At 40.8% G+C, this 27,883-nt stretch overlaps 1 protein-coding gene across 3 annotated transcripts in view; it reads left to right on the top strand.

The window, feature by feature from the left end:
- col5a1 (procollagen, type V, alpha 1) overlaps nt 1-19,284 on the top strand; it is a 74,951-nt gene extending 55,667 nt beyond the window's left edge. For 2 of the 3 annotated variants that reach the window (XM_085359933.1, XM_085359931.1), the window contains exons 33-66: nt 196-240; nt 429-482; nt 569-613; nt 724-777; nt 877-930; nt 1,027-1,080; nt 1,709-1,816; nt 1,931-2,020; nt 2,529-2,582; nt 2,873-2,980; nt 3,079-3,186; nt 4,257-4,310; nt 4,438-4,491; nt 4,592-4,699; nt 4,780-4,833; nt 4,952-5,059; nt 6,765-6,818; nt 7,014-7,121; nt 7,255-7,308; nt 7,413-7,466; nt 7,560-7,613; nt 7,701-7,754; nt 7,858-7,965; nt 8,142-8,195; nt 8,271-8,324; nt 8,483-8,590; nt 8,821-8,874; nt 8,961-8,996; nt 9,092-9,145; nt 9,262-9,529; nt 10,758-10,870; nt 12,397-12,465; nt 16,453-16,686; nt 16,920-19,284. In XM_085359933.1, the coding sequence (XP_085216059.1) occupies nt 196-240; nt 429-482; nt 569-613; nt 724-777; nt 877-930; nt 1,027-1,080; nt 1,709-1,816; nt 1,931-2,020; nt 2,529-2,582; nt 2,873-2,980; nt 3,079-3,186; nt 4,257-4,310; nt 4,438-4,491; nt 4,592-4,699; nt 4,780-4,833; nt 4,952-5,059; nt 6,765-6,818; nt 7,014-7,121; nt 7,255-7,308; nt 7,413-7,466; nt 7,560-7,613; nt 7,701-7,754; nt 7,858-7,965; nt 8,142-8,195; nt 8,271-8,324; nt 8,483-8,590; nt 8,821-8,874; nt 8,961-8,996; nt 9,092-9,145; nt 9,262-9,529; nt 10,758-10,870; nt 12,397-12,465; nt 16,453-16,686; nt 16,920-17,066 (2,829 nt within the window). In that variant the 3' untranslated portion in view covers nt 17,067-19,284. Of the gene's footprint in view, nt 1-195; nt 241-428; nt 483-568; nt 614-723; nt 778-876; nt 931-1,026; nt 1,081-1,708; nt 1,817-1,930; nt 2,021-2,528; nt 2,583-2,872; nt 2,981-3,078; nt 3,187-4,256; nt 4,311-4,437; nt 4,492-4,591; nt 4,700-4,779; nt 4,834-4,951; nt 5,060-6,764; nt 6,819-7,013; nt 7,122-7,254; nt 7,309-7,412; nt 7,467-7,559; nt 7,614-7,700; nt 7,755-7,857; nt 7,966-8,141; nt 8,196-8,270; nt 8,325-8,482; nt 8,591-8,820; nt 8,875-8,960; nt 8,997-9,091; nt 9,146-9,261; nt 9,530-10,757; nt 10,871-12,396; nt 12,466-12,530; nt 12,600-16,452; nt 16,687-16,919 lie in introns of all 3 variants that reach the window. The other variant, XM_085359932.1, reaches the window with a different exon arrangement.
- The last annotated feature ends 8,599 nt before the right edge of the window (nt 19,285-27,883 follow it).

Genomic DNA, 27,883 nt, shown 5'->3' with positions numbered 1-27,883 from the left:
TAATGGTCTTTTTTTTTTTTTTACAGTAAATCCTATTTTATTATAAAAAGACTATTTCTGAGCTCATAAATGGCTCAATTGTGCTTGCAAACATTTCTGTCTCCTGGCATTAGAGTCATTCTTCCAGAGGATGCAGGATCTTAATAATGTGAGTGGCATTCCTTTGATCGTTGTGTGTGTTCTTCGTGTCCACAGGGAACAGCAGGAAAGCCGGGCCCACGCGGACAGAGAGGACCAACGGTTAGTCTTACTCAGCAGACTCGTGCTTCCATGCAGATGGCGAACTTGGCACCTGAGTAAAAGTGGCCGTTCGACCTGAACGTGCTCGAAGGGGAATCCACACTGAGACAATAACCAAGCTTTTCAGATCACATGCATCCTTTACAAACTTTTTTTTTGTTAAAAAGCTTTTTTTTTTCTTTCTTAAGGGGCCTCGAGGAGAGAGAGGACCAAGAGGACCGACAGGAAAAGCTGGTCCAAAGGTGAGTATTAGTATTTATTTTAATGCCACTTTCTGAAATATGTCATTATACATGTTCACATTTGATTCCTTATTTTTTGTGTCCAGGGTAACTCAGGGAATGACGGCCCACCGGGACCTCCCGGTGAGAGGGTACGTACCGTAACAGCATCACCAGGAGTCATTTTATTCTCGGGACGTGCAGAGGTTTCGATCAGACACGCGATTCTTAACTCAATTATGTGCTTTTTAAATTTTTATAGGGATTGCCTGGGCCTCAGGGACCAACAGGTTTCCCAGGACCAAAGGGCCCCCCTGTAAGTCCAGACACTCTACTGAAATATGACCTTTGCCCTTTGTCTTTCCATTCTGTGTGACCTTTAATATAAATTCTTTAATTTGTTTGAAATTCTCAGGGACCTGCAGGGAAAGATGGATTGCCAGGACATCCTGGACAGAGAGGAGAAACTGTGAGTGTGCTGTGCTTTGGTTATTCAACTCTTTATCTTATATCTACATCCACTGAGGCAACTTTATGACTTTTATTTCCTTTTTATAATACACAGGGATTCCAAGGCAAAACAGGCCCTCCTGGTCCTCCAGGAGTGGTTGGACCTCAGGTGAGTGACAGCCATTGAGTGTTTCTCTTAGTTGCTTCATTGACGCACAGCTTTTTGTTCACTGTATTCCTTTGTGCGCAAACAAATAGCTATCAATTTCCTACAAAAAATAATTAAATATGCATTTGCATTGTTTTTCGAAAAATTAGGCTCTTGCAGAATTGCAAACCTTTCACACACAGAAGCACAATAGAAACCTATAAGTTGTCATTAGGAATGCTTTCTTAGCATTTTGCTCGGTGAATGAAAATCGATTTAGCTCCTCTTACCTATATCTCAAGAGCCACGACTTAAGTGTTGTTTATCCTCTTTCATATTTGCAATGGGCTCTTCATCCATTATGCATAAATGTTTAACAGACTTTTCCTCCCAGCCGTTCTGCTAATGCCGGCTGAGGACATTCATAATAATGAAGCTGTATGTGGCTTTAATGACTAGTAAGCCTCCCACACAGCAAATGTTCAGCTTTTCCTCGCCACGTTTCTAATAAATGGAAAAATTGTTATATCATTTTTGTGTTAATTTGCTGATTTTGCTCTCTGCTTTGTCCCTCTTTTCACACTTCCTCTGTAACTTGGTTTTATACTTTAGTGTTGAATGGGATATATTTATTTATTTTCAATTCTAGGGACCAACAGGTGAGACTGGACAAACGGGAGAACGTGGACACCCTGGACCCCCGGGACCACCTGGTGAGCAAGGTCTGCCTGGAGCTGCAGGAAAAGAAGGAGCCAAGGTGAAACTTGAAGTTCTATTTATTAGTGAACTTTTTTTTTTTAACATTGTCAGCTAATTAAAAATACATGTATGTAACTACAAAGCTCATATTTGTTTCCCATTTCACTTACAGGGTGATCCTGGCCCTGCTGGCCCGTCTGGTAAAGATGGCCCACCTGGGCAAAGAGGTTTCCCTGGAGAGAGAGGTCTGCCTGGTCCTGTGGTTAGTATTGCCTTCTGCTTTGTTTAAAGCCTCGTGACAAAATCAATATCACTCACAGCTTGGTTATTGCATAATAGTTCTGGACTATTAAATTTCTGTAAGAATGCGGTAAACCTCAAGAAATGGAGATGATATCAGATCCACTCGTCAGTAAAGGAACAGCCTGCTCTTGGCTGATTTTTCTATCTTTTTCAAATAATTCTAACTTGACAAAGTCGTGTCCTGGTAGTTACGCAACTTATATTGTTTTCTTCATGCCATTTTATTACAAAGCCTTTTCATTAACCTTAGGATTCAGACTTGATGCACTAGCTCCTTTGGGTGTTTGCTGCAGTTTTGCCAAACTGTTTTCCCCTTCAACTCTCAACCTTCACTTTGGAGTCTATAGGAGGCTTTCCATCTCATGCTGAGCCTCTTTGCAGATAAGGAGTGCAGTGTAAGGTAGAATGTGTGCTTCCCCAACAGATGTGTTTGTTTTCTGAGGCCTTTATTTCACTCTCATCTGCAGGGAGCTCATGGCCTGAAAGGGAATGAGGGTCCTCCTGGCCCACCTGGCCCTGCTGTGAGTACAATTTACCGCATCCGTATCCCCACTTTGTCACTCTCACCTTCTGTACTCTCTCTGCATCTCTGATATCTTCATAGTAAAGTTCCTACCCTCAGCTATTCCAGACCCTTATATAATATAATGATATGCACTGTTTGCTACTTACATAAGGGAGGTCTGACCTATTTGATGTGCCTGATATTATGCTTTAGTTTCCTGTGTTGGATGGCTTTGATATTAATGGTGTCTTATTTCGATAACTAGCTACCAGCTAGCTAATAACACAGTGTGTGGTACTGCTGTAGGGTTCTCCTGGTGAGCGTGGTCCTGCAGGGCCAGCAGGACCTACAGGTCTCCCAGGACGCTCTGGCCCCCAGGGACCTCCAGGCCCTGCTGGAGAGAAAGGTGGACCGGTAAGAGCACCACATTGTAGGAATAGCATGGCTACACTGCACATTTTTGTCTCACTGACAAACACAATGTTGCTCTATGTCAACAATCATTATTTTAGGGAGAGAAAGGACCTCAAGGTCCAGCTGGAAGAGATGGTATTCAGGGACCTGTTGGTCTGCCAGGACCTGGAGGACCTCCTGGCCCACCTGGAGAGGACGGAGACAAGGTACAATAGTATTTTTGGTTTATTTGTATCCACGTGAAGAAAAATATAATGCAATTTAATAAAGCTGCACTTAAATTTCTTTTTTTGGTTTTTGAGCAGTTGTTGTTTCACAATCTGTGTCTCTCTGTGTACGCACAGGCCTAAACTAGACACTAAACTTTGCAATTGGGCTCCCAGCCAGACCCTCTTGTCTCTTTCTCTGTGACCTTAAAACGCTGTGAGGGGAATTTGTCTGACAGGGTTTGCATCGATTAACAGATCCTTAAAAGGAGAACTGGCCTTGTTGCTGCTTTGTACCCGTCTTTACAAACAGACACAGAGAGAGAGGCAACGACAGGATGGGTGAAAGTGACCCTTTAGTATTCAGATCCAAGCAACTGGTCATCCCTTCTAAAACATTTGCAGGAAGATCAGCTGCGGAAATACTCAGAGGATAATCTCTCATCCTTTGAAGAATGCCTCAGTTCTTAACTGGCCTTACAACATTCCCCGTGGTGTAAACGGACAAAGAGAACACAGAGGGTATTTGCCATGCAGATAAAAAACGATCTTGCCAGATAATGTTTACATACATTCAGACACTTTCTCATTATAAGCCCAGCTCACAGGGAATGGATAAGTCCAAGGCCTTTATTTAGGAGACTAAAGCCACCACAGAAAGAGCTTTTTCTGATTCAAACACCAAAGTAAATGCCTTTGGTTTTTGGTGGTTATTAGCATTATTTTTAACACCCACACAGGCATTTGGGTACAAGGTTCTTCAGTTGGTATATTCTGGTTTAAACAGGTTCTGATGGGAGTCATAATATATTCTGTTTTGGCTGCTTATTCTGTCACTGAGTCAGCCATCACGATAAGCCCCCTTCAGAAGTATATTTTTTAGGGAAGGAGTGATGTAATTGAGATATCTATAGGCAGATCTAAAGGTACAAAACAATGTTTTTTGAAAGGAAGGACAGTTCAGGCAAATTAGAGATTGTTAAGAATATTCATTGTCAAAGTTTTATTTTCCTTTTATGTGCATACCACTGGCTATTTTTTTGTTTCACGCTTTGATGCTCTCTTCACAGGGAGAGATTGGAGAGCCGGGCCAGAAAGGAAGTAAGGGTGACAAAGGAGAACATGTAAGTTTGTCTGTAGAAAACACATCATTTATTCATTATTTTGCTTTCTAGAATTCTGAGGCTGATACATGAATTTTAAATACTGAGTGACAGACAAAATTACGCTTTTTCATGTCCCCAACTGCAGGGTCCACCCGGTCCTACTGGCCCTCAAGGACCTGTTGGAGCACCGGGTCCTGCTGTAAGTGTCCATTTTGAGCTATGTGTTCACATTATTCAGTGCCTTATCTATGTGTTAGCAGACTGACTCTCATTATCTCATTATCTCTTCTGCTGTGCAGGGTGCAGATGGTGAGCCTGGTCCCAGAGGTCAGCAGGGTATGTTTGGCCAGAAAGGAGATGAAGGATCCAGAGGATTCCCCGGACCTCCAGGCCCAGTTGGTCTGCAGGTGCGAACTAGAGTATTAAGCAAACTTCAACCATGGTTTTATTTAGAAAGATCTGATTAAATAATTTTTTAACCTTTCAGGGCTTACCTGGTCCACCTGGCGAGAAAGGTGAAACTGGAGATGTTGGTCAAATGGTAAGAGCTTAGTTTGTGCGCATTCTGACTGTGTTATCATTGAGCACCTTTACACTACAAGGAGCATGAAGATGAATTCCATTTCTTAAACTGAGGTGGCTCTGCTTGTTGCCTACAGGGTCCACCAGGTCCCCCTGGTCCCAGAGGTCCCTCAGGACCCCCGGGAGCCGACGGTTCTCAGGGACCTCCCGGTGGTATTGGAAACCCTGGTGCTGTTGGAGAAAAGGTAAAACTCTTTTTCTTTTTTTTTCTTTTTTGGATGGAATGATTTTAGCCGGAAACTCAACCATTCATGTGTATAATGTAGTTTGATTAGTCCCGTCAGTAGTGGGACTTTTGAGGCTGATAACATAATCAATATTTAATGAGTTGAAATTCTGATATGACACATTCATATCAGCTGTTTAGACTCCTGACGATCGAACTTTTCCTCCGTTATAGATATATTTGCGGTGCTGGGTATGTTTATTTTCAGACTCACCTGTCATAGAGAAAAAGTTTTAACTTGGAGAAGCGAACTTAAAAAAGTCAGATTCATTGTGCTAAGCAGTTTGTTTGGGTTGTGTTTTATACAAAGACTGATACCTCTTGAAAGGCTTTTGCAGCTATTAATATTTCACATGCCTATTTATATGATACCATTTGGGATGTTTTTTTCCTACTCGAGAGTGACAGATGCACGCCAAATCGAATGGACAGGGTGTCATTCCCGACAGTAGCCTGCTGCTGGGGTGGAGAGATTATAAATAAATTGTCAAAAAGATCTTACTGCAATTCTAAGAAGATAAATGCATTATTAAAGGCGGCTACAGCTTTCATTTGTTGCTGCTGCTTCATCATCGAGGCCTCCTTTGGTAGTTTTTGCAGCCGCTGGAATGCAGCGCTGGGCAGTTTTTTTGTTGTTTTTCAGCGCTTGCTGTCCGGGGTGATGGTATAATTTGCTTTATCTGGTTCGGTCAATAGAATCACCTCTTGCTCCTTTCTAATCTCCCCGAGGATAGCCTGTCCTGCTTCTGTGCAAGCAAACACAGCGGTCTTTGGGCTAATCGGGCGTCAGCTGAGCTGGCATTTTATTATCCAGCCCAGGGAGCTGCCAAGCGACAGAGTCCTGGCCTTTTTTTGGTAAACACATCCCTCACTGTGTCTGTGATGAGCAGCTGCCTTTTCCTGGTTTTCCTATTCTCAGCAGTCCTTAGTGAAGGTCATCATAAGAATGGAGTCAAGGCCTCTGCAGGGCTTCGGAGGCGCAGCATTGCATAAAACAGCAGCGTACGCCGCTAATACAGGCGGATCAGTGAGGCTTGTAAACAGCCATACCAGCTGCTTAGAGGGAATTTCTTGACAGCATGGAGGCAGATTTTGGAAAACAGCCAGACACTAATTTAGAGTGTCAGTTGATGTTCACAACACAGAGCTATTGTTCATGCTAGAGCGAATCTGGATATGCTTATCATAACGAGTCACTGTGCAGCTTGTCGTTGGCTCTGCAAAGCTGTGCCATCAACTGACATCCTTGTTTCCCAAACATGACATGGGCTAATATTCTTCCACTAAACACGTGTGTGGTAGACCTCAGTAGGGAGGACAGTAGTCTCATATGGCAGTGAATAACGATAGTGCTTGGCATATAGGTGAGTCAACAGGGCAATAAGGCAAAAGGAAGAGGACAAGATATATGGGCAGGGTCCAGGGAGAACAGTGAGGTCAGCGCCGTCCTTGCTCCTGCCACCCAGTCTGCCTGCACTTGATGAATTGAAATCTCTTGTGCCATCTCTTTCTATTCCCATTTTTGGTGACAAGGACACTGGGACAGTGAGGGGCTGCAGTAAATTATGGGATTTTTAGAACCACAGAAGATCAACAAATCACTTTACTTGTAATGTATGTCTCTCTCTCACCTACTAATACCCCTTGTTGCCCACCTCTTTCAGGGAGATACCGGTGAAACGGGAGAGCCAGGCCCTCAGGGAGAAGTTGGCCCACCAGTGAGTTATCTCAGTCTATTTCATTTCATTTTTATTAAAAAAAACACAACAAAGAGTTTATCTATAATGTCCATGATGTTAAAAAGAGATTGTATTTATCTTCCACAGGCCATTTTCCTCATGTTGTACACTAGCAACTCTGAATTCTAGCTTATACAAGTAATTGCACTGGTAACATGCTGCATATTATTATAGGGTTCAAGAGGAGAACGAGGAGAGAAGGGAGAGGCTGGTCCGGCTGGTGCTGCTGGACCTCCAGGCCCTAAGGGACCCCCAGGAGATGATGGTCCAAAAGGCAGCCCAGTAAGTTCTGTTCCAGGTTTTTTATTAAAATACACTTTGCAACATAAGTCATTAAGCAGAGGACGATCATAGTTACTTAAAAGTAAATGTCTAAAAAATAACAAACAAAAAATGTAACTTTATTCATTTTCAGGGTCCAAGTGGTTTCCCTGGTGACCCCGGCCCCCCTGGAGAGCCTGGTCCAGCTGTACGTATGGCAGCTGTTCTGTGAATAAACCATCCAAACTTAAGTCTTTATGCACTTTTTATTGCAAAACATCATGACTGAGACCCTCTTCAATTCCAATACAGGGCTTAGACGGTTTACCGGGTGACAAGGGCGATGATGGAGAGGCTGGTCAGGCTGTGAGTGTTATTTTTTCTTTTCCACTCTGCTGCATGTCATTACTGAGAAATGTAAATAGTCTTTTCAATGTTGAATTATTTCTTTTAAACCAGGGTTCACCTGGACCAACTGGAGAATCTGGTCCTGCTGGACCACCAGGAAAGAGAGTAAGTGCTGCCCTGCACTGTCTTACTCCTATCCTTGTGAAAATGTTAAAAAGTTGCTTAATTTATTTTATTTTATTTTTTAAATAGGGGCCTCCTGGACCTGCAGGACCCGAGGGAAGACAAGGAGAGAAGGGAGGCAAGGTAATTCATCCAAAAACACAAAAAAATTTTTGTGTAAGTAAAACAACCTAACAAATGAGCTAACATCAAATGTTTTCGTGTGAATCATTTTCCTGTGTGAAAGGGAGAGCCTGGGTTAGAAGGTCCCCCTGGAAAAACAGGTCCCGTTGGTCCTCAAGGATCACCCGGAAAGCCAGGTCCTGAAGGTCTCAGGGGAATCCCTGGTGCTGTCGTAAGTATCTTATTTCTCAGCCTCGCAGCGATTCATCACTGTCATACCTTTATGTAGTGTGGTTTTGTTTAAACAGCATATATGATTCGCTAATTTGCTAAATAAATCCAGAATATTAAAAGGAACTGGTTTTCTTGTGAAGTGGGGTTAAAAAAACTCTACAAATGTTTTTGCAGGGAGAACAAGGTCTACCTGGTGCCCCAGGCCCAGATGGACCTCCCGGACCTATGGTGAGTAGAAATAACTTGTATTGCCATGCCTCATATAATGTGCGACTGGATCTGACAGCTTACATTTTCTCACAGGGCCCACCTGGCTTACCTGGTTTGAAAGGAGACTCTGGTGTCAAAGGAGAAAAGGTGAGCTACTTCAGGAACCAATTTAGTGATTGCTGAGTTGTTTTTTCCTTTTATTTTTTTGTTTTCCACTGACCATCAAATTCTTACTCCTCTGATTGGAACGTGTCTCATTAAATGTTGCTTTGATTACATGTGCTTGTGTTGTTCTGTTTGCTCAGGGCCATCCAGGTCTTATTGGTTTAATTGGACCACCAGGTGAACAGGGAGAGAAAGGTGACAGAGGCCTTCCTGGTCCTTCTGGATCAGCTGGTCCCAAAGGAGACAATGTGAGTAAACAACACTGCACCTACATTTTTGAACAGCAGCTCAGTTTGTGCCATTAGTCAGCTAGCTATTGACAGACTTTTGTTTGATCTTCCTTATTTAGCAAGAGCAAATTGGTACCACTGGTGTTAATATCTTTCATACTAGTCAATACTGTTGCTTTAGGAATAAAGAAGGTTTTTTTTTCTTGGCACACAACATTTATGGATTTGCAATTTCTCTTTTCTTTCAGGGTATTGCTGGTCCTGCGGGTCCACTTGGTCCCATTGGCCCCCCTGGATTACCTGTAAGCTTAGCACGTGTGTCTTACTATAGACTCATGATGTAATGTTTGAGCCAGTACTGATCACTTGATTGTCTCTGTGTTTTTAGGGTCCCCCGGGTCCTAAAGGAGCTAAAGGCTCATCGGTAAGTGATTAACCAAAAGCTGCAAAAAAACGCAAGCATTTATCATGACACTTATTTACGAAGATTAACCGCTGGTTTAATTTTGTCCTGCTCAGGGTCAAACTGGACCAAAGGGAGAGACTGGTACACCTGGACCTCCTGGCCCTCCTGTAAGTAGATGCTCTACTTTTTGAGCAGTAAAATTCAAAATGACGAAATCAGTCATTATAATTTTGGTTGACAGTAACCGACATTTATCTCCTCTCGTGTCATCTCTCCATAAAAGGGACCTCCTGGTGATGTCATCCACCCACTCCCCATCCAGGCTCCTATTAAGGGCCGATCACGTAGGAACATCGATGCCAGCCAGATGGTGGACGATGCAGCTATGGATGCCAACTATAAAGACTATGATGATGGCATGGAGGAAATCTTTGGCTCACTTAACTCTCTTAAGTTGGAGATTGAGCAGATGAAGCACCCACTGGGCACCCAGGGCAACCCTGCACGTACCTGCAAGGACCTGCAGCTCTGCCACCCTGATTTCCCTGATGGTTCGTGTTACATTTAGCCCAAATTGGTGCTTTGTTTAATTCTCTTTCTTTACGCCTTTTAAACTTTAACAAAATCAAACACAGCTAGCTAGAAATGTTTGTAGAAAGTCAGTGTTACTGGCCACAAATCGGGTATGTAATGTTAATGGTGAAACAAACAAAAAAAAGAAGAATACAGCCTGACTCAATATTTCCTGTTTCACTACATGCTCTTTTAACCCCTCCACCACCCCAACATGCACATCTGGGCTCCAGGGGTGGATATACTTGTCACCCCTTATTTCTATATTGTAACATATACAGGGAGTCATGTGCCCTGCATAACTTAAACCCAGCCTTTAATAATGGGTCATGATGAATAAATCCGAAAGATGCTTACAACTAAAAACAAAACAAAAACCAAAAATAAATTAATAATATAATAATGCATTAAATTAAGTAATTTTTTCTTAATCTGCCTGCAGATTAAAAACCTTTTTGTATTCATATTTGAATGTGTTGACTGGACAAAACAAGCCATCGCATTCCTGTGTTTTTCTAATATTTATTTATCATGAAAATAATTGTTAGTCACAAACAAACGTCCAAATATAAATCACTGTTTAATTCTGTTTTGTAATACAGAGGCGTATTATATCTGCAGTGTATCCGTCACAGGAGCGTGACACTTGCAATTGCTCACATACGGACTAGTTAATTACTAATTAATTAGTAAACAAAGTACTTTTCCACTTCTCGGTGCATCATCCATCTCTAGGTGATGATGTTATCAAACAGCAGGATTTACTTTTCAAAAATGAATGTTTGATAAACCATCTGGGATGTCTGGCGTGCTAATGAGTGAGGTGCATACCGCATAACCACAACATCCAAGGTTCAATTCCCTCTAATTGCTCCAGTTTCCTGATCGCTGTCTGCTTTGGCAGCTGTTAAAACGAAGCCAAAACCTTAAAAAATAGGATCAAATAATGAAATTAAATAATGAGTTATGCATTTATTAGCAATGCTAATTTAGAAGAAAAACACCCACAGTTTAGAATGTGTCTAATGTGAACTGAAGATGTAAACACAGAGGCACGACACACCCAGTGTCTAGCCTTACCTTGACCTCAATGAAACACTATATATATATTGAATTATATATTCTGTGCTCTCTCTCTCTCTCCCATCCGTGTGTGTGTGCGTGGGTGTGTTTTTGTGTGTCTTCTCCCTTCCTTTATCTGTCCAGGTGAGTACTGGATTGATCCAAACCAGGGCTGCTCCCGGGACTCCTTCAAGGTTTACTGCAACTTCACAGCAAGCGGCGAGAGCTGCATCTTCCCAGATAAGAAGTCTGGAGGGGTAAGTCTGGCTGTGTGTATACAAGCAATGCAATCGCACAACATGAGATGACAACACAGTAAACAGAAAGTTTGGGCCTTAAAAAAACAACAAAAAACAAAATCTTTGCTATTTTCATCGTCTATTTTGGTGATAAGATTGACAGCAAGGGTAATGTGAGCCGAGCACTCTCGATAAGCTTTTTAAAATTTTTTACCCTTCACATTTGGGACTAACCTGAGCATGCCAAAGCAACACTATATACAACAGTAAATGTATTTACCCGTATAATTAGCCTCCGCGAGATTAGCCAGTGTGTTGCTTCTAAGAAGATGTGGGAGATGATTCACCAGGACTCCTCCTGCATATCCCACGAGAGGGACCGAGTTATTTTGCTAGCGTGCAAAAGTCTCCTTTTAGTCCTGCAGCGAGACAAGCACTCACATTCACTCTGTTGTTTCAGAACCATTTTTAGATAGAATGACATTAAGGACTTTATCACCCATAAAAGCCTTTGGCAGGTGAGAAGATTTTTGCTTCATTATGCATGAGTGCGTGAAGGAGTGTAGCACAGCGGAGTGGTGAAACATTGGGAACGCTGTCTTTGACGAGTCGGGGGTTGTGTAATAGCGGCGCGCTACAGCCATTTTAATGATCCCACTCACCAAGCCTCAGAGGAGCGGGAGTTTGCCTAAGCTCGGAATAATGAAGCAGACTTTTTATAGCGCGCTGGTGATGGGCTGTTCTCATTCGTGTCAGGGCTGTGAGAAAGAAAAGCCCGCGTTGTCTGTCTTTTTGCTTTCAGACATCCAAACACTCCCATGCGCGTTTTGAGATGGGCGCAGTGGTCACAAGAGCACACGCTTTGTAAGATCCTCAAAGGGATAGTGCTGCCTTCAAGGTTGAATTTTCTCCTCCACTCTGTGCACCGTGGCAAAAAAAAAGTGAAGGTCACCTTGGATGCAGCGTGGGTCTAATGTGTGCCATCTCCCAGCGATAAGCGATCTCCGGCCCATCATTCATTAACGCATTAAGCCATTGATGACAGCCCCATATCAGACCCTGCTCTCTAATTATAGAGAAATTCATCATTGTCATGGCTGAGACCATTAGAGCTGTGCCCCCGTTGGCCAGTTCACAGCTTTTAATGGCGTAACAAAGTTAGTGCACCATGGCTGCACGGCGCTGACACCGAGCAGCAGGGATGGAGGCCCCCACTATCAGAGTTCCTTGCCTGCGATCATTTCTTAATTAATCACTGTGTACTCATGAATTTTTCAGCGGCAATTAGCTGCCAGCCCCAGTGTGTACAGTACAAAATAGCATAATGGCTTACAAAAATCTTCTTCCCTGGTCCAGTCGGTCGGTCTCACTGCGAAACTGTTTCAGGTTTTTGGAAGACTCCTCAGAGGACAAACAGAAGGCGAGAGAACAAAGCTGAGAGGGGATGTGGGATTTCTGTCGGATCTTGTTTCCTTTTCTTATAACACTGCTGTTTTTCCTCCTCCTCCTCCATCCTCTTCCTCTTTGTCGATCCATGCCCCCAGGCTAGGCTCACTTCCTGGCTAAAGGAGAATCCCGGTTCCTGGTTCAGTGAATTCAAACGTGGTAAACTGGTAAGCCAGACCCCCGACTTTCTCAAGTCCCTTTCCCTTCCCTGAATGCCTCTTATATTTTACAGAGCAAAATGGCAAAATGGCCCAAAGACTCGCCAGGCACATGGTATAGTCACTACAAGAGAGGTTCCCTGGTAAGTGTTGCTGCCCGCGGTCCCGGAGTCCTGGCTCAGGTCTGGACTCCGTGTGCCTGAGGCTCTGCATGGTTCTGGTTCTGTGAAGTATGTATCGACTGGCTCCTCGCTTGCTGGTTGTTTCGTTATTGAGTTGCATGATTCAGCATGAGCTGCACTCACCTTCAGTCCAACGACATAGTCGGATGCTCTTACACGGAAATGGAGGAGAGGTTTGTGGACCATTCAAAGCAAGAAATGGAATCTGGTGAAGAAACATATTTAGTCTAAAAAAAAGGAAAACAATGTGTGTAAAAATTCTTGTCATACCTCTGCTACATTAAGAGAGCATCTTTAAAGAGTGACTGTGTGCCTTGACAATCCCACGGCTCTGTTAGTTCATCCACTGATAGTTGATTTATTAGTGTGGACAAAACGTCTCAGACTGAATGCATCGCTTACACATTTGTTATTGTTTTTTTGTGATCTCGACAAGCTCTTGCCTCAGCAGGGCATCTGTCCTCCACAAATGGCAAAACACAAGTGTCATTCTCTCTCAGCTTGCACTCACATTCCCATTCTCTCCCTTAAACGCTGGAGAGTACCTCTGAGTCAAATGGGTCAGGCACTCAGTCACAGCCCAGGGGCCCTCTGGGTACTCAGTCACTGTTGACTTGCGACTGTGATGATAAAGAGGTAATGTGCCTATGATGATGCCAGGCTGGATTCACACGCTGTACGGGTCAGGGCGGGAGGGAGGGGATGACGAGTGGTGGGGTAAATGAGAAAAGCACGGACCTGCTCAGCCACAGTTTGAGCCACAGTGCCGACACTCACAGACATAAATTACAGAGAAACAGTCTTAATTTTTTAAAATATATTCATAATTAAAAAATCAAATTAGATCATTTATCCTCATTATTAGCTGGAGATTGCGTCAAGTCAAAGTGTCGGCACTCTGGGCTCTTTATATGCATGTGTGTGTGCATGGACCTTCGCTTACGTGGAAGAATGAGTGGTAATAGACGAACAGACACACAGACAGTTTGCTGCTCTGGCTGCATGGAAGGGATCCGCATGTGCATGAGTCTTCAGTAAGTCCTGTTTGTCTGAAAGACAAAGTGACCATGTGGATCTAATGGATTCCTGCTGGTTGGTATGCAAATAGTCATTTACGGACATTAAAATGAAATACAACTGTTTCCAAAATCTGCTGTCTTGTCAGTCAGTCAGGATTACTATAATCAGCTTAATGCGACTTTTTGTTTTCCTTCTTGTAACATGAGCCTGAAAAGCAGGGATGCTGGGTTAATTATAGGCTAATTAGCAATATCATTACTGCCACATAGTTCCTATTACGACAATACATTTTCATGATTTTACCATAATTTGCTCGTATCGCTTATATATTTTACATAATCACACAATTACGATTTAAATGAGCTCTTTAGTTATGCTTATTTTTTATACTTTGAAGGTAGATTTGTTCCGCATTAAGCCTTGAACATCAGTGCAGCTCCCGGGCTTCAGGCCTTGGAAATATTCTGCACTTATCCTCCTCTTCTAAAAATTTATACATATTTGTACGTTACTTAAGGATAAGGCTGGTAATTAAATTTTTTATTCGTTGTCAGCAGATTTCATTAAAGACCCAAACCAACAATGAATTACAGCACTAATAAGCACAGTGTGTTTAACGCCTGATAGCGATGCTGTTATAAACACTCAAAATTGTACTAAATGTGTATTGAACTGCAGCTGAATATGTGCTTTTTGATCTTTTCTTATAAAACTACACAACACAGATGCTCTAAGAACTTAAAGTAAAAATGACAGCTCTGTATTGCGGGCTGTTTTTGCAAAGATTTAAACATATGGTATTCGGTAGTAAGGTTGCTCTTGGTAATGTCAAGGCACTTCACCTGTTCAAAGATGGGATTTCAGCTGAATAGGTCACTAAAAACTAAATTACCCCCTGTCTTGGTTTGATATTTCATCGTCTCCAAGATGGGAAAGGGCATTGCTATTTTGAGGAAATGCTCCGTGTATGTTCCTGCTTCTGTTATGATTGATGTTGTTCTGTCACACCTGGAGTATTGCCCAGTCAGCTTGTCAAGTGCTGCTGAAAAGCATTTAAAAAAACAAGCCTTCAAAAGGCGTAGAACAGGAGAGACAGATTAGTTCTCCATTGTTCTTCTCGCACTTGTGTTTGCGACGTTCATACATTGGTGGGGCCAAATTAACATCTAAATTAAGGTCAGGTCTGTTATTCATAGAAAGATGTGCCGCAGGTCTCACATAAGTAGCCTGTTGATTGTAAGAGGACGCTGTCAGTAAACTAATTGCACGGGCTCTTCAACTGGTTCCATTTTAGGCGCCATGTTTAATGTTGTTGCTGTTTTTGTTTTGTTTTTTTTACACATTTTACATTTTTTGTTTCTTTGTTCTTTTTAAACATATTTTAATGAATTTGTAGTGCAGTAACAAAATAGGTAAGGGTAGCATGATAGATGCTTACTTTGATTACACAAACAATATGTATGAGTAGGTCATGATTTGTAAATAACTGAAATAGTTTAAAAAAAAGATTTCTTCACTCTCGAAACACACGAGGCAGTAATTTTGAGTAAAATGTATCTGAAATATATCAAGTCAAAGTTTTATTTTTTTTTATTTATTATTCAAATAATTAATCATTAAGGAAAATGTGCTCAGTACAAACTGAATGTGTACCAATCAAGTGAATTTCATTGAACCAGATTTCATTAAATTTGCATTGTACTTATGTAACAAAATTACAAGGAAAATTTACATTTAATTAAATTAGTTAAAGTCAGCATTTTGGGGAGATATTTTTATAACTTGAGCTCATTATATAATGTTATACTGCAGTATACTTATGACTAACTTGACAGTTGTTTTTTAAATTTATCCCACATTTTGGAGTCAGCTTCAAAGAAAGGCTGATGTGAAATGTAAAAGTGAGGTCAGAGGTCAAATGTGACATTATATTGAGATGCAAACTATAATAGAGTATTTATAATTCCCATATGACAGTGTAATTTCTTAAATGTTGACAATAAAAACAAAGGCAATAGAATTTTTTAGCAAAGTTTTGAAAATAAAAGGGATTTAATGAAAGTTTGACCTTATTTGAACTTGAAGAAGAGGTTAGATATCCAAAGTATTGTGATATTTCGAATCCCTATATGCCTAGATGTTATCAATACAAACAATGGCAGTAAGAAACATAGTTTTACTGCTCTATATATTATAATTATCACATTGACCTTCAGATCACTCTATTGAACTTGAAGGAAAGGTCAGAGGTCGGATGTGACATTTTAAAGCTTGGTCCTTTCTGCATATTGATAATATACACCAAACTTGAAAGAAACATAGTTAAATCAAGTTAATTTCCTCAATTTCCAACCAATCAATCATGAAGCTGACCTTGACAACCTGGATGTAAGACAAATATTAATGGTCTGTTAACATTAGTCCACTCTACACCACTACAAAGGTTAATGAGAATTCATTCAAAAGTTCTCAAGCTATCACGTTTACAGACAGAAAGAACGACATATTTGTGAACGCCTAAAAAACAAAACTTTCTTGGTGGAGGTAATAAACAATGAAAAGTCTTTAGTATTGGACTGACATTAGCATTGTTTGGTTAAGGTCTTTATTACTAATTTTGATGAATGCCAGCCTTACTGCTCTACTAGGTCTATATGCTGAGTCATATTATATATTAATGGCACATCAAGTTTTTTGTCTGGTTGACTATTTTCAATAGTCAACACATAAAAAATGCTTCCAGGTGACAGAGGAAACTGCATGGTGTAAACATGGAAATGTCTTCTTTTTGCAGCTTTCCTATGTGGATGCCGAGGGCAATCCCATCGGTGTGGTCCAGATGACTTTCTTGCGGCTGTTGAGCGCAGCAGCCAGGCAGAACATGACATACAACTGCTACCAATCGGTGGCATGGCACGACCAGGAGCAGGACAACTATGACAAGGCCATCCGCTTCCTGGGCTCCAACGATGAGGAGATGTCTTATGACAACAACCCCTACATCCGCGCCTTAGTTGATGGCTGTGCGGTAAGTCAGGGAAGTGTGTGCGTATGTGTGGGTGTGTGTTTTTTGGGAGGTAAGCTGGGTTCCTTTGATGGAAACTGTTGGAAAGTTATGCTTTGAGTATCTTTGTAGTCGTTGCGTGAGCAGGAGTCCAGCAAATGTGTGTGTGTGTGTGTGGTGTTTCTTTCTCTTTTTTTGAAAAGAATATTTTCCGCACACTGATTCTTCAACCCCACTGTGTCTTTTCTCTTTGACAGCTGAAAAAGGGCTATGAAAAGACAGTACTTGAGATCAACACACCAAAGGTGGAACAGGTGCCATTTGTGGACGTCATGTTCAACGATTTTGGCGGCCCCACGCAGAAGTTCGGATTCGAAGTGGGGCCCGTCTGTTTCATCGGCTAAGACTTTTTAACTGAGCAAATGGAGAAAGAAAAAAAAAAAAGCATATTTTTGTTTTCTCAAAAACAATTGATGAAAAAGAATAAGACGATTCTATTTGTAAAAGAAAAATGTTACTTTTTTTTTCCAAAAAGCAACAAGTATAAAGTAAAATGAAATCAAGTTGAGAATGCGGTGAAATTTTTTTTATAGGAAACAGAGGAAAAAACCTTGAAACCTCAGTGTGCCTTCTCCATCACATGCAAGTTTTGAAACTGGATGTCAGATCCTCCTTCCTATACAGTTCACTCACACACAAAAACCTAGCCCCATTTCACCACACTTTTGTTCCAAACAACGAAGGCGACCTTGAGAGCCGCAGCCGTTCCAGACGGTCGCGCTATGTGCCTTGGACTCCATTTGATTTGGCTCTTTTTTTTCTTTGCTTTAGTTTTGATCTCATGTTTTCCTTCATCTCCCTGGCTTTGCTTTTTTCTCAGTTTGTTTGCTCATTTCACTACGGGAGCTTTGTTTGTGCATAATTGTCTCCCCATTCTCTTGGGATGGGCCATATATATATATATATAAATATATATATATATATAAATATATATAAATGATTTTTTTTATGTTTGTAAGTACATTCTGTATATTTTTCTGGGTATCTTTTATTGCTTCTGGCTTCAAAACATGCATGTGACTTTCTATATTTGTGAGGTAGGAGCGCGTGGACGACATCCAAAATTGTAGAAAAGTGAGAGAATTCGACTTGTAAAATCAAAATCCAGAAAACAAACCCCAACCCCGTGGTGAGTCCTGTCTTGTTGCAACTGTGGAGCACGCCTTTGTTGTAATTTAAGAACAAAATGGAAATAAAGGACGAAAACAAGCTCTGTTATTATGTGACAGTTAATTTGCAGACAGAAACCGAAAAGAACAAAAAAAAATACATTCCTCCTTTTTGTGTCCTCTGAACAGAACAAACCGCATTGGTGGCAATATTCTTAACTTAATAAAAGCCTTCTTCACGTTTCCTGAAATCTGACTGCAGTGGGAGATGATGATGGTGATGATGTCACATTGTAACGAAAACACAAAGAAATCGAAACCTAGGTGCTATTTTCTCTCTCTTCTGTGGTGCTATGTATTTTTTCTAGTTTTGTGTTTGAAATATGGAAAACTTGTGCTGAGAGTAACTCCATCGCCACCAGTCCCTTTGACTCGCTTGAGCATCCAGTGGTGGTTTATGCATGCCGTTATTTTTTTGTTTGTTTCCCATACATAGCCACTCTGAGATCAGTGCAGCATGTTATCTCCTGCTTCAGCGGACCACACAGATAAGAAATGGGTCTGTAAAAAATGTTGGAAATGACAAGAGGGATCTAAGATGGTGCTGTTGGCTTTGCGTATCAATGCTCTGTGACGCTGCATTTTTTTTTTTTTTTTTTTGATCATGTGTGCCACATGAAACTAGGTTAAAAGATGGACATGTTGCAATTGGGCCAAATGGATACAGTGCAAATTAGAAGGTCCTTCCACCAAAGGTTTTCTTTTCTTTTCTTTTTTTTGTTATGGGAAAACAACTCGAGAAACTTGTTGATTAGCCAGATGGAACGGTTTGTTCATGCATATTTTTTGCCCTTATTGTAATATTGCTCTTTGTTCAAACTATGCACTCTTTATGCTTATGACCACTAGTATCTACCACAGAATTGTTACAGCTCTTCTTTTTTTTTTGGCTTCCTTTTTAAAAAAAGAGAAAAAAAATCTTTAAATATGTGACTTGAACCTTTTCTGTTAAGATAACTCAATATGCTTGTAGATCTTTGGCTTTATTTTTCATTTGATGCAGTAAATCCAAATTTAACACTCCGCTCTCAATAATAATTATAATGATTTTTTTTTTTTTTTAAAAGAACAAACAATTATTTTGTAAATTTCCAGAACCAGCAGTGATGCTGCCATTATTTTCTTTTTTTCTTTTTTTTTGTCTTTGTTTCATTTTGTAGATTTTCTGTTTGTTTGTTTTTCACAGTTTTGTCAAACCTGTGTAAGGATCAGAGGATAGAAGATATATTGGTTTTTATGTCAATAAATCCAAGTTTACTGTGGCCATCCACTCTTGTATGTCTTTTGAAGCATTAAAACCTATCTGTATGCATGAAATTGTAAAGTTTTTTCTCTTGTTATGATTTTTTTGTAGCGTGGCATGATCTCCAGTCCATGTGTTATTCATCAGGATACGTTAACTTTTTTTTTTTTTTTTTCATTGCTACAGATGGAAAAAAAAAAAGAAGAAGAAGAAGAATAAAAAGGTCATGTCCACAATTGTGAAGTGGAGAGAAACTGATGAACTTGTAACTCTACCAAAGCCAATGTTCGTTTGTAGTATATTTATTGTATTATTTAAAATAAAAAAATAAATGTTAAATGATACCATAGTGTAAGTGTAAGAGGCGCCCTCTTTACGTGCAAGGTTATTATTATTTTCCACATGCCATCTATTTTTACACAATATGAGAGCACCTTTTTAATGGAGCCAGGCACAAAGCATTTTGACACATTCATTGAGGCAGCCATGCTTTCTTGTTTACCGAGCTGTGGGCTGTGTGTGTGTGAGAGATTGTGTCCTTAAGGATGTCTGTTTAAGCTACACAACAGGTAAAGTACAATATGTTTTTAATAGTGTAAACAGTTGTAGCTCTACAGATGCTTCACAAAAGGCAAGATCACAGCTGGTGATCACAGCTACGGTCATCCGTGGATTATTCCCTGCTGAGGCTTCAAAGAAAGAACCGACTTCCTTTCTAGGCTTTTTTGTTTGTTTGATTTTTTTGGACCGAAAATGTGTACATCTATCACTTCCAGCAGATTTTTCTACTTCGCCTTGCAGGTTTTTCAGGACAAGCGGAGGAATATGTGCATTAACCGCTGTGTGTATTTTATGTAAGCCTTCCTCGGTGATCATTATAATAAAGCCTGTCATGCACCACTAATTTCAATAATCTCCAAAGCTTTGATCAAATCTGCGGTGGTGAGGATGACTCGCAGCACTTCAAATGTCTCATTAGGAAGAAAACCTCACACACGCCTTAGCGCAGCAAAAATAAATAAATAAATAAATAAAACGTTGTTCTGCATGATACCCGTGATCAATATTTAATGCAGTGTTTACAGGATGGATTTGGGACGATCAGAATGCATGGATTCCACTGAGGCAGCATCCTGGGTGAGTAAAGCAGCAAAGCCAAAGCGAAAAGTTCATTCCTCATTTAAGCTCCCAACTTTTTACAATAGTGGGGATAAGAGGGCCACACATAGGGCCTTTAGATCCCTCCAATTATGGCAATAGGTGAAATGTCAAAGACTGCAACAGCAACACGAGGGTGACAGGCCCTGTGAAACCTTTGTAGGGGTGGATTCAGGATGTGGTGAGATTTGAAATGGATGCAAGGATGGATTTGGGACATGCAGATGCGCTTGAAGCAATGCTGCAGACCAGGAAGTGCATAGTGAAAGAAATGTAACACCAAATGTCGAGGTGTGCTGTTTAAGATGCAAGCAGCTCAGGTCAATCAGCTCAGAGAAATTTTAAGAAATACTCTGACACTTGGGTCTTCTACGTAGGTAAGATACTCAAGCAATAATATAAACTATACTAACTTAAAAGTAAAACTACTTACTTCATGGTAAAGGTAATTTCACCTTTTTTGTGCCATGTTAGCTTGTGTCCAAGAAGCTCAGAGGGAAGCTTCTTCTTTTTTGTAGTTTAAAGGATCAAAGCTGAAATGTAAGTAAAATAAAGACCCATCAGCGTACTCTTTGCCCTTCTGCACACTTTGTGCTCGCTTCGCTCCACCACGCATTTACCCTGACTGTCAGCGCCATCCCTGCAATGGCTCTCTGTCCCACCAGGGGGGTCAGCTTCACAGTTTGGGAACAACTGCTTTACTGAAACTTCAAGCAATTCACTGACATTTGAACCAATTACACTCTGTTTTAGTTTTCATTGTTTCTTCTCTTGGCTTGTTGCAAGACACAAGCTTGTCACTGTTAAATAGTGATACCACAGTTCTAGGATTTTCTGTGGCTTTTGAGTTTTAAATTCATATTTGACTTAATTATTATTCTAGTACAGTTATTTTGGTATTTTTGGACTTATTTTGATTGTAAAATTATTCTTCTTTCTGTTTTGCTGTTTTCCCATTGTGTCCAAACTGATTTCCCTCTGTTGTGTTTGTGTGCTTATGCCTTCTGTGCTTCACTGTCTGTGATTGAGTTTAGGCTAGTCTTCAGCATCTGTTGTTTTTCTTCCTTTTATTGTGATTGTGTTTATTGTTTTCACTTTTTGTCAAAGTGAGCATCGGGATGGAAAAGAAAGGTGATTTAAGTGACTGAACGCCAAATCGTTGTTAACGACAGATGGACTGTTCTAAATATTTAAGAAACTCCTGAGCTACTGGGATTTTCCTGCACAACCATCTCTAGGCTTTACAGAGAATGGTCCAACACAGAAAACAATATCCAAGACAATGGTAACTCAAACAATCACAATGCAGAAGAGCATCTTTTGAATGCACAACACATCAAACCTTGAAGCAGATGGGTAACAGCAGCAGAAGTCCACATCGGGCACAGTTTGCACAGGCTCACCGACAGACAGACATGTGGAAATGTCTAATCCTGCTCTTGAATTCCTGGTGTATTTTATGTCATCCTCTTAGTTGGTTTTACTATACATTCCTATTGTCTTATTTTCATTATTGATCTTTTTGCTTTGCCAAATCAGGCCTTTTAGTTTCAAAACCTGTCCTCTGTCTCATGAGACGTAGGCTTATACTTTATATTGCCTTTCTTTAGGAGAAATATGGGCAACTAATAGTAATATTACAAAGATTTTATCTTTAAAATACGCCTGATGCCCATGCTCTATAGTGGTAATGCAGCACAACATATTTAGAGTCTTGTATGAATCTGATAAATAACTGGCACGCTGAGGATTTATTGGCATTCTGTACGTTAGTGCTTCACTCAGTGACAAAAGAGCACCTGTGTCTGGGACTGCTGCAGGTAATTTCTGAGGCATCCCACAGGAATAGGACACCACTCTAAATCTGAACACTGTAAATGTGTTTCATTGTTTTGCTAGCAAACTGTTCCCAGCTTGCTAGGAACAGTTTCATTTCAGAACAGAAACCAGTTTCATTTCCTCTGTTCTGATAGCTTGCTTAATAAGAAACTTGTGAGTGTGCGTGTGTGTGTAGCACTGATGAAGTGAGGTTGGGGATAGGACTTCCTCTAGATTCTTATAAGTGATCCTAATATATACAAAAAAAAAAAAAAAAAAAAAATCCAGTAACACTCTAAAGGCTAATTATTCATTGTTAAAATGTTTGGTCTGCAAGTTGGGGAAGAGCTAAAGGGTCAAAAGCCAGATGTTAAACGTGAAATTTGGGACCAAACCCCGGTGTTCACGTGTAATTGCTTTGAGCCTGTGGATTTTCAGCTAACAGAGCCCATTCATCGCCCGACCCTGCACTGCTGACCTACTTACATACGAATCAGATAGAGGAGCTAGAATGAGATAGCGTTACAACACTGGCACTGACATATTGGAATATTAATAAAAGGCTGCTCTGCTCTAATAGACTTTGAGATTGAGGAATGGCCATACAGTTCAGGTTGTGCGTGCTGTAATGTGATTAGCGTCGGCCACCCAAGCATTGCACAGAGCTGCAGTTCTCGGCTGTCGCTGCCGTGTTTGTACCCTGTCGCAGTTTAAGAGGGATCAAGATTCTCTTAAAGATTTAAGGAAGACATTGAGGGAAAAATGTGAGATTTTGTCTCTGTATCTGAAAATAAAAAAACAACAAATATTTTGTTCTACCTCTCTTCCCCTATTTTTAGTAACTGTGTGAATGTGGTATGTTACTCTTTCTCTTATTTCCATTTTTCTTTATTATATCCTCATCTGGCTTGTTATACTTTTTCCCTTTCTGTCTTCCTGTGAGCTCACTTGTGCCTTATTATCCTTCTCCCTGCTGTGTATTTAGTCCGTTCATTTAGTCTTTGGCAGTTCATCAAGTTATCAGCCTCCTGTCTCTTTGTGTGCCCTATGTGTTTTTATTTTTTTATTTTATTTTATTTTTAACTTTTCCTTAATATTAATCTCCCTTTGTACTCATTGGATTTTTTCTCTGTACCCTAGTTTGGTTTTTATCCTGTTCAGCTTGCAGTGGCTTTTGTTGTCACATTTTTCCACGAGTCCTATTAAAATCATCTTCTGTTTTACACCTGCCAGCATTTTGGGGTCTGCTTTTCAATTAAATCCTTACACGTGATAGATTTCAACTTTATCTCAGCTTTACTTATGACTAGTACCGTGCAAAAAGTTTGAGCTACCCTTATATCTTTTTATTTTGCTTCCACAGAGCCAGACTTTCTTTGAATTTTCTCAAAGTTGTCTTAAACAATAGTTCTTCAGGCTTTCTGAAGGTCTTTCTGTTTTTCTTTGGACATTGGCTTTGTCACTCATTTTCAATCCAGCCCTCCTACCTGATTGTCTTCAGAGAAATAATTGTTTTTTTTTTAAATGTTTGTTAAACCTTTTAAAAACGCAGACCTATAGTTCACTGAAACATAAAAAAGCCCATTAAGTAACACATCATTTCTTCTAATTTCTTTAGTTTAATAGAATGTACAAAAATGCTAAAGACAGGTTGACAAGAATAAAATAATGTTTTTGCACCGACACAGTTATTCCCAAAGAGCTATAAGCCAAAGACTTGGCATATCTCAGCACAGTGTGCAGTGTGCTCCTAAAAAAATTTGAAGAAACTCTACAAGTGAAGGGCATGTCCTTAAGAAGTCTGTCCATGAAGCCAGGTAACACACACCAATTAGTTAAATTGCAGGAATGTCTTAAAGACATAAAGACCTGGATGGCCGCTAACTTTCTGCTTCTTAATTCAGATAAAATTGAGGTTATTGTACTCGGCCCTGAAAAGCTTAGAAATATGGTATCTAACCAGATTCTTACTCATTACCTTGGCCTCCAGTAACGCTGTGAGGAACCTGTGAGTCATTTTTGACCAGGACATGTCCTTCAACGCACATATTAAACAAATATGTAAGACTGCTTTCTTCCATTTGCACAACATCTCTAAAGTTAGAAATATCCTGTCTCAGAGTGACGCTGAAAAACTAGTTCATGCATTTATTACTTCCAGGCTGGACTACTGTAATTCATTATTATCAGGATGTCCAAAAAACTCGCTAAAAAGCCTTCAGCTAATCCAAAATGCTGCAGCAAGAGTCCTGACAGGGACTAGAAAGAGAGAGCATATTTCTCCTGTTTTGGCTTCCCTTCATTGGCTTCCTGTTAAATCCAGAATTGAATTCAAAATCCTGCTCCTCACATACAAGGTCTTAAATAATCAGGCCTCATCTTATCTTAATGACCTTGTAGTACCATATCACCCTATTAGAGCACTTCACTCTCGCTCTGCAGGCCTACTTGTTGTTCCTAGAGTATTTAAAAGTAGAATGGGAGGGAGAGCCTTCAGTTTTCAGGCCCCTCTTCTGTGGAACCAGCTTCCAGTTTGGATTCGGGAGACAGACACTATCTCTACTTTCAAGATTAGGCTTCAAACTTTCCTTATTGCTAAAGCATATAGTTAGGGCTGGACCAGGTGACCCTGAATCCTCCCTTAGTTATGCTGCAATAGACGTAGGCTGCCAGGGATTCCCATGATGCATTGAGTTTTTCCTGTCCAGTCACCTTTCTCACTCACTATGTGTTAATAGACCTCTCTGCATTGAATCATATCTGTTATTAACCTCTGTCTCTCTTCCACAGCATGTCTTTATCCTGTTTTCCTTCTCTCACCCCAACCGGTCGCAGCAGATGGCCCCGCCCCTCCCTGAGCCTGGTTCTGCCGGAGGTTTCTTCCTGTTAAAAAGGAGTTTTTCCTTCCCACTGTCGCCAAAGTGCTTGCTCATAGGGGGTCATGTGATTGTTGGGTTTTTCTCTGTATCTATTATTGTACGATCTACTGTACAATATATAGCGCCTTGAGGTGACTGCTGTTGTGATTTGGCGCTATATAAATAAAATTGAATTGAATTGAACTGAAATAAGAAATAGGAAAAAATCCAGCAAAATCCTGACACAGGACCTGAGACATGCATGTGGAATGGTTCCTGTCATGAAACTATTCTTCAGAAAGGGAAGCAGGGAGGAAAGGCTCAGGTATGGCAATTTATACAAGAATTGGATTTAAAATCTGTGGCAACCGGTGAGTGTCTACATTCTGTAAAACATGGTAGATGCTCTGCATTTTGGCCAGTGGTGTTGGGGATCTTCTTTGGTTGTTGACTGCCATTTGTTGTGTTCTCTGTCAAGATAATCCCATCATGCTCTGGGCTCTGGGCTTTATTATCATGCGTTTTTTTTTCTCCAGGTATGTTTTTACTGTGTTAGAAGAGAGTTTGGGATTATTGACATGGTGTAAAAGAACTTTAAATGTCCTTCAAGAAGCCTGGGGAACTATTTCTGAGGACTACCTAAAGAAACTAGAAGAAAGTTTGCCTAAGAGAGTTCAGGCTGTGTTGAAGAATAAAGGTGGTCATACCAAATACTGACTTTCAAGGTTGTTAGAAGAATAAAAACCCTGTTTTTGCCTCATGCATGTGCTGCATCTTTTCCCCCATTTTTCTAGCAGAATCAAGAAATGAGTGGTGACACATGGCTTTTGCACAGTACTTTCAGCCCGTTCTCACTCCCGGGGCGTAGTATACCGACGTTTTGTCACGTCCCGTGGCTTTGCATTCCACAATCAACACAACAGTCAAATGTGTGGCAAAATTAATTTAGCTGTAATACCAATGCTCCAACACCTTTAGTACCACCGTTGTCAATAGCAGCAAAATATAGTTTCTCCAACTTAAGACCATTGCTGCTTCCCAGCGTTCCTTCTGCCACCACCTTGCCAATAATTGTAGCTGTAATAGAACCTCAACAGTGGACTTCCGGAGGTGCAGAGAAGTACACACCCCCATCACCATCAACGGCGCTGCTGTGGAGAGAGTGAGCAGCTTCCGGTTCCTTGGCGTACACCTGGCTGAGGATCTTACGTGGTCAGTACACACAAACAAAACAGTGAAGAAGGCCCAGCAGCGCCTCTTCTTTCTCAGGAGACTGAAAAGATTCGGCATGAGCCCCCGCATCCTCAGGACCTTCTATCACTGTGCCATTGAGAGCATCCTCACTGGATGCATCACCACCTGGTATGGCAACAGCACCGCCTACAACTGCAAAGCTCTCCAGCGAGTAGTGCGGTGCTCTGAACGGATAATTGGAGGTGAGCTTCCCTCCCTCCAAGACATCTACAGGAAGCGGTGCCTGAGGAAAGCGGGGAGGATCATCAAGGACTCCAGTCACCCCAGCCATAAACTGTTCAGACTGCTTCCATCAGGAAGGAGGTTCTGCAGCATCCGGTCCCGTACCAGCAGACTGAGAGACAGCTTTTTCCATCAGGCCATCAGACTGCTGAACATGTCATAGACACCTCAGCTTCACTACTGGAACTTCAACATTATGCACTCCACACTGTATATAAATGCCACTTGTTTTGCACATATTCAACTCTGTATATTTTATATATTTTATTATTATTATTATTATTATTATTTTATTTTATTTTTTTACTATTTAATTTGTAAAAATGTGTATACACACACACACACACACACACACACACACACACACACACACACACACGTAGGAAAATATTTAGTATACACATCCAGAAATGCATACACTATTATATATTGTACATATATTTATTAGTTTCAGGTTGGCCATTCTTGTATTTTGCTCGTTTGTGTTGTTGTGTTTGCACATCTCTGTTGCTTGTGGGGCTCGCACACAAGAATTTCACTCGCATGTGCTGTGCCAGTGTGCCTGCACATGTGATGTGACAATAAAAAGTGATTTGATTTGATTTGATTTGACAGCAGTTTAGCGGAGCAGCAGATAAACACCCCAAACTAAACACTCAATGCTGCCTACCGGCAGACTGGGGCCATGAGAATTGTATTGAATGCTAGGATAGAAGAGGATTTGAAAATTATGCGCACATATGACACAAATCTGCCAGGATTTAAAACCACATATTTTATTCCCAAACAATCAAAACAGGATCTTGAAAAAAATGTCAGGGGAGTCTGGAACATGTCACTCAAACATAGTCTGCACACTCCCACATGGCGCTCCAGCACCTGTGTGGGCGTGCAGAGGCAGAATAGGAGCCACTGCAGTCTGAAGAATCGTATATAAATCAGAATCAGAATCAGAATCAGAAACTTTATTGTCATTGTCATGAGAACAACGAAATTAAGAATGGTCCCCGATCATTGCATCATCCCTAGCAATATCAAAATATAAATAAAACAATAAAATTCAATAAATAAAATAGATAGAATACTTAAAATACTAATAAGATATAACAGTAAAACATTCACATACATTCCCACACACATGCTTCAGACCGTGCATAGATTAACACAAGAGTGGCGTGATGGACATTTTTTTGTAGTATTCAGATGTGTTATTGCAGTTGGATAACAGCTGTGTTTGAGTCTATTAGTCCTTGCTCTGATTGCCCTGTACCGTCTGCCTGAGGGCAACAGTTCGAACAGGGAGTGGCCAGGATGTGAGGTGTCTTTTATGATGTTTTGGGCCTTTTTAAAACAGTGGGCGTTGTGTAGAACTTCCAGTGTGGGGAGAGGGCAGCCAGTGATCTTTTGGGCGGTGTTAATGATCCCTTGGAGTGCTTTCC

The sequence above is a fragment of the Diplotaxodon limnothrissa genome, linkage group LG7, assembly GCF_057381915.1.
Source record: "Diplotaxodon limnothrissa isolate DT_005_m linkage group LG7, D_limnothrissa_male_GT1.1, whole genome shotgun sequence".
Classification (NCBI taxonomy): domain Eukaryota; kingdom Metazoa; phylum Chordata; class Actinopteri; order Cichliformes; family Cichlidae; genus Diplotaxodon; species Diplotaxodon limnothrissa.
This window is presented reverse-complemented; position numbering and strand designations above follow the sequence as displayed.